We start from the raw sequence: 6,380 nt of genomic DNA, 5'->3' as shown, positions 1-6,380 counted from the left end.
AAAGTTTCAGTGTCCTGCATGATATGCAAAGGTACCTGTTATAATTAGCAAAACTGATACACAGGTGAGAACTTCCCTAGAATTGCACAGCAGATGGAAACCCAAAAGCATCTTCTGCTGCTACCCCTTGAATGGCACAACGTACTGACCACTGTGTGCACTTCTCTGCATCTTATTCTACAGCCTCAGCATTTTACAGATGCTAGGCTTCACAGGTTATTAGTACAAGCTTTGTTCCTTGTTTACAGGATTTAAATATGGGGCTTGAACTCAAATGCATGCCGTTTTTGAGAACTGTCATTTAGAAGTAATCCAGATGGGTAATGGCCATTCATCACTGCACCATCCTGTGTTGTTTTCATTACTTGTCCGTACAAGCAAATATATATTCTTTATGATGGACCATAGCTGAACAATTTAAGCTTTCTTTGAATTTCATAATATCCCAACAGTTGATCTTTAATGACTGCTATTCTGATTTTTTTCAGCATTCTGAAGTAATTTTTTTTCTATTGTCAGTGCCCAGATTCTGCTTGCAAACAGGATCTTCTAGCCTACCTACAGCGAATTGCATTATACTGCCATCAGCTGAATATCTGCAGCAAAGTTAAGGCAGAAGTTCAAAATCTCGGAGGAGAACTGGTTGTCTCTGGGGTACGTAAGTCAGCTGTCTTTCCCATTTCATGTTTGTTCTTTGCAACTTGAACAATTTTCTCTGTTTAGATTTGTTGTATTAAAACTTGTAGACTTTTATGTACAGGGGGAAAAAAAGCTTGTGGACCTGTGTCCAAACCTGTAATGCTGGCAGATTTTATAGCACTTGAAGGCAGAATTGGTGTCTTAACACTGTTTTTCTAAAAGGAACTCTGTTGAAATAAAAATCTTCAGGATTTGCGGGGGGGGGTTGTTTAGGTTTTTTTGCACTACTTTACTAAACAATAACGCTTAACAAAAAGTAACACGACCTTTTTATAGTGTTCTGTTTTTCATGGGGTATTTTGTTTTAACCTTAATGGGACTAAATTGTTTTAATCAACATAATATTATGTGAAGTTCTTAACCTACCTCTTGTCTTTATACAGACTGTACATTTTGGCCAGTTGGTCTGTAATTCTCCGGGGATGTCAATATTTCAAAATAACCATGCCCTGAAGAGTTCCAAGGTTTTATTTTAGTTGCTCTGTTACTTTGTGACAGCTGAAAGTTGCCTAGGGCCAGCCTCATTCGTTAGCCTAGCTATCAGTTCAGAAAGCATGCTCCTGTGTTCCCGGTACTTCACAGAATTCTTCTGGCTGAGAGGAATCTTCATGATGCAGATTATGTGGGAGGGAAATGAAGCAAACTTCCTGATTTTCTTTTCCCAAGCATGTATTTACTATAGCCAGGTATATTCTAATAGGTCATTTGTGCCTTCATTCGACTCCTGCTATGATGCAAAGTGGAGGGCAAGTTAATGTAGGGATTAGTAACTCGTAGTTCTGATCTTCTTTCTGAGTTGTTCCCTGTACTGTGCAGTTTTTCACTTTGCTGTCTTTTGCCTTGTCAAGTGGTTGCTGGATAGAACATTGGACTAAGGATTACATGATAGAGAGCTGAGCAAAATGACACTGCATAAGACCACAGCTAGGGTATAACATGCTTCTTTAAGAAACTTAACATCTTCATGACAGAGATGGGTTTCTCTGCTACACTTCCCACTCTTGGCAGCAGACCACACTCAAACTGCCAGCAGTGAGGAACTGAGCAATAAGGTGCTACAGAACATGTGGTGTCGTGCGTCTCTGTTGTATGCCTGGGTGTCCTATTGTCTGTAAGTCTAAAGGCATTGTGCTGTCACATTACAAGATGTATCATAACACAATAATGTGCCCTCAGGTTCTACAGTGATTACAAAATTCCTTTATAATTTACATAGCCTTCTGCCATAAATTAGTTCATATCAGTAAACTAGCATCTTCAGTACAAACAAACTCCTTATTGTCATCTATCTAATGTGGATAAGAAGTTGGCTAAACATTTCCAGCACTGTTGGGCCCTGTCATGAGATTACTTGATGAAGATGCCTGCTGGATATTAGGGCTGTGTGAAAGGGGCCATATTAGTTTCAGATTTGACTGAAGTCGGAGACGGTGATTCGATTGGTTGATTCGGATCACTGCCCCCAAGTCGATTTGGCTGACTCTGAATCTAAAGATTCGATGCCGATTTGGAGAACGAGCGATTCAGCCATAGACACAGCTTTAAATATCTTTTCTACATACCTTGAGGTACCAGGCGCAGCTCATGAATGCTGCAATGCTGGGGCAGATGAAGCGTCCCACAGGAGCACAGGGCGGGGAGCTCCTGCACACTCAGTGGGGAACCCAGAAGTGGACTAGAAATACTTCCAGTCCACTTCTGGGACCACTGGGGAGCATGCATTTACCCAGCTGGCATGAGGGGCATGGGATGCAAACGCGGCAGTGCTGGGAGCAGGTCTGTGCCCTGCTGCCACTTGCCGCCTTCTGCCCAGAGCAAACTCCACCCACATGCTGCCCGCCCCCTCCCTTGCCCCCCTGCCTTGGCTGAGCAAGTGGCAGCAGGGCATAGCCCCCACTCCCAGCACTGCTGTGACTGCATCCCACACCCCCCAACCACAACAGGCTTACCAGCTGGAGGCAGCTGTGTCAGCTGCCTGTTTAGTGTATGGCTTTAAATCGATTCCAGTCTTTCAACTGGTCTCCCAATTTGATTCAGATTCAGAGTTTCAGTCCCCGAATTGGGCAGAATCTCCTCCAAATCAAATCGACTACCAAAGCTTTGCACAGCCCTAGCATACAGTTTATCAGTGCAGCGGGCTACCAAGAAGCAATGTGCTACACAGGCTTCTACTTAGAACAGAAATGTTATAAGGTCTTTAGCAGTCCTTGATTTAATAGGGTCCTAGACATTGGGATTAAGTGGTGTGCAGCCTGTTCTAAGTCTCCCCATCAATCAGACTGTTAGTTTGCCTGTGGCTTCATGCATGTGAACTCTTGATAGAATATAGCAGTTGTTCTTGTCATACTATGCAAACACTCAGAACACTAAATTAGACCTAAAAGTGTTTTGTTTTAAAACATAAGTTGAAGCTGTAATAGCACAGAAGCGCAACCCACAGTGTTTGGTGCAAGGGAGACTCCCACTTGTATATGGAAACCAAGGAGGATTAAGTCAATATTTAAACAAGATTCTGTGTTCTTGGTGTGCATTGATGCACACGACTGGCGAATTTTTGCCCAGTTTTTCATGAGCAACGGAGAAGCTGAGCTGCTTTCCTTTCCTGAGCTTTTCTTTTTAAAACCTTTGCCAGAGGTAAGCTACAGATGGAGGGTGACCAAGTGCAGCCTATGAATGCTTGCCAGTGTGGGGGCAACTATCCAACAGAATTCATGGGCTGGAGCTCCTTCAGTCCATGCCTGTGCGGTCAGGAGTGCTGCATGCTGGGCTCTGGGCTCTGCATATCACACCTCTCTGAGAGGACAGATGACAATATGCTCCATTTTATGCAAATTGGGTGTGGCCTTCTGACTCCTGCCAAGTAACCTGTGTGGGGAGCTGCACCCTTAGAGGCAAGTTCAGATTGCCAAGTATGGTATGGTCCTTGTTTTGAGATGGATGTTTCCTCTAACATAGCTTTTTTGCTTTAATCTTGCTTGCATTCAGAGGATAACCTCAGAAAGGATTTCAGTATTGGCTGAAGCTATTTAATGGTATCTGTCTTCAATGCAATTTACTAGACTAGTGGGGTTACAGTATTTACTTATCAGTGATTAAGATATTACCATAGCTTTGATAATTTTAATTAAAATGGAAGCTTCTATCATTGGGTAGTTACAACAGCTGTAGGAGGAAACAATTTAATACAGATCTTTTACATTGCCGTAATTATGGCAGAGACCACTTGGTGTATACACATGCTGCTCATTGTTCTAGTGGCATGAATCACTTTCTCACCAAGTGTCAGAAAATACAGCATCACATTTTGTGCCCTGGTAATGTCAGTTAGTGTTGCAAAAAGATAAATGTTTACATTGCCCTTTATTAAAGGACATATTCGGAGCCACAAAGCCTCTTGAAACCTCTCGTCCGTGTTCAGTTTTTATGGTGCACAGCACACCCATGCTGGATGTTGTTTGTTACAGGTGGACAGCGCTATGTCTTTGATCCAAGCAGCCAAGAACCTGATGAATGCTGTGGTGCAAACTGTGAAGGCTTCCTACGTGGCATCCACTAAATACCAGAAGTCCCAAGGAATGGCTTCTCTGAATCTGCCTGCAGTCTCTTGGAAAATGAAGGCTCCAGAGAAGAAACCTCTGGTTAAGAGAGAGAAACAGGATGAAACTCAAACCAAAATCAAAAGAGCATCTCAGAAGAAGCATGTGAATCCAGTGCAGGCTCTCAGTGAATTCAAAGCTATGGAGAGTATTTAAAGAGGAGGCTTTTCCTTTTGTTCCACTACTGCTATTCCAGAACTTTACTTTTAATATTCTAAGGATTTCAAAAGTTTACTATTCATTAAAATGTATTGACTTAATATAATTTTGATAACTGTTTAGATTACAAGGGGAAATTAGTCAAATTTATAAATGCTATCACTATTACTTCACCCTGCAGTTGTGTTAATTTTAGGTTGCTTTTAGATTTCAGGGGCATCTTTCTAGCTGACCATTATTTTGTATGGCCCTACTTAAATAAAATGTTCTATAACCAAAGAGAATCTTACAGTAACACTAATCAGTAGTTTTATTATTTGGATCATGTTACATTTTACAATGATGAGTTTTGCCTTGTGAACAAGAGGAAAAATAAACTGCATCACTCAGAAAAAGAATGAAATAAATTACAGTTCTATGTATTACACTACAGTCATTCTTGGGCTGGGTAGAAGTTAAGTTTCGTATGTTAGTGATTGAGGGGAGTAGGTGCTAGCTGTGCTGCTTGGAGAGTATAGAAAGACATCTGGAAAAGTTGCAGCGCACTTTCCTTACTTGGCTGAGTTAGTTTTTGTTTTCTTTTTCTTGTACTTGGAGTAGAGCTGCTCAATGCATTTGTTATGGATTGCTATTTTCTGAGACACTACTTTAGCTGTGGGTAGTTGAGCTCATCACAGAAAGTGATGAGTTAGACCCACACAAATTTTGTGTGTAGAGGATTTTACAGTTATTTAGCAATAGGCCTTTCATGAAGATTTTCATGTATGTCTCTGCAGGAGGACAACCCATCAGAAAACCAGTAAAATATAAGGCATCTTAAAGAAAACTGATTACTTTTTTCATGAGACAAGACAAGAATTTTAATGCTTGGTTACAAATTACTAATGTACTTTGCCGTAGGACACTAATAAAGTTGCTTTTACCAGCCGGTGTGTTGTCGTGCTGTAAATGTAGCGTTTTTATTTTTCCTCCCAGCATTCAAATGCAAATTCATCATTGTACTCATTTCTAATAATTGCTGTGCATCCTGCCTTGGGCTTGCAAAGAAACCCAGAAAATAGTGTTTATTCATGCTACAATTTAGATTTTACATTATTTGTGATAACCTTGGCTACAAGGTATAATTTTGCTGTCTTTCTTAAATTTTATGAATTTCAGAAGGTTTTTTTTACACTTACAAATAAAGCCTGGGATTTAAAAAAACCCCAAACCCTCCGATGGTATAGATCAAGGTTCTGTTGGCTGTTTTATAAAGTACAGTTTAGAAACAGAATGACACGTTCTATATTTAAACATTTTTTAACAGTTGCTTAATTTTAGAGCCAATCTCCACTGTATTAAAGCTGAGCTTGATTTTACCTTCACCAGCTTAGTAATAAATACAACACCTTTTTAAAAAAGTCTTGTTATATAAATACATTAAAAAATTATTGCTACCATAGCATGAAAAATGCTGATCAGGATTAAACATCTAAATCAATCTAAAGATAATTTGGTGAATTTATTACCTGTTTTCCAGCATCCTGGACTTTTGAATATAAGTCATATACTCTAATCTGTATTACATATAAAAACTTCTGTGCCATTCTATGCAATGTACTGTGTGTATAGATATACTACAAGTAAAACAGATTTGTTTAGAACAGTGATTTTTTTTTGACTTTTTTGGACTCAAGGAACCCCTCTATAACTTTTGTGAATTGAGTAGCACCCAATTTCAAAAACTAATTTCTATATTATAGTGCTTGCCTCCTTGCAGCGGGCCCAGGCAAGGCCAATTTGGAACCTGCGCTTATACTTATCTCCTCACATCTCCAAACTCTTCAAAGGCTCTGGTGGCACCCTGGTTGAGAATCACTGACTTAGAAGATGACTCGGCACGCTAGAGGCATTCGCTTTAAAGGTTTATTGAAGTAGATTTGCTGC

At 40.2% G+C, this 6,380-nt stretch overlaps 1 protein-coding gene across 1 annotated transcript in view; it reads left to right on the top strand.

The window, feature by feature from the left end:
- Positions 1 to 5,657, top strand: part of CTNNA1 (catenin alpha 1) — a 157,320-nt gene extending 151,663 nt beyond the window's left edge. Inside the window, exons 16-17 of the mRNA XM_019534836.1 lie at positions 520 to 654; positions 4,164 to 5,657. Of these exons, the coding sequence (XP_019390381.1) occupies positions 520 to 654; positions 4,164 to 4,451 (423 nt within the window). The 3' untranslated portion in view covers positions 4,452 to 5,657. The remainder of the gene's footprint in view (positions 1 to 519; positions 655 to 4,163) is intronic.
- The last annotated feature ends 723 nt before the right edge of the window (positions 5,658 to 6,380 follow it).

Source organism: Crocodylus porosus, unplaced genomic scaffold, assembly GCF_001723895.1.
Source record: "Crocodylus porosus isolate Cpor-Errol unplaced genomic scaffold, CroPor_comp1, whole genome shotgun sequence".
NCBI classification, from domain to species: domain Eukaryota; kingdom Metazoa; phylum Chordata; order Crocodylia; family Crocodylidae; genus Crocodylus; species Crocodylus porosus.
The sequence above is the reverse complement of the archived record's forward strand: the minus strand, read 5'-3'. Positions and strand labels throughout refer to the sequence as shown.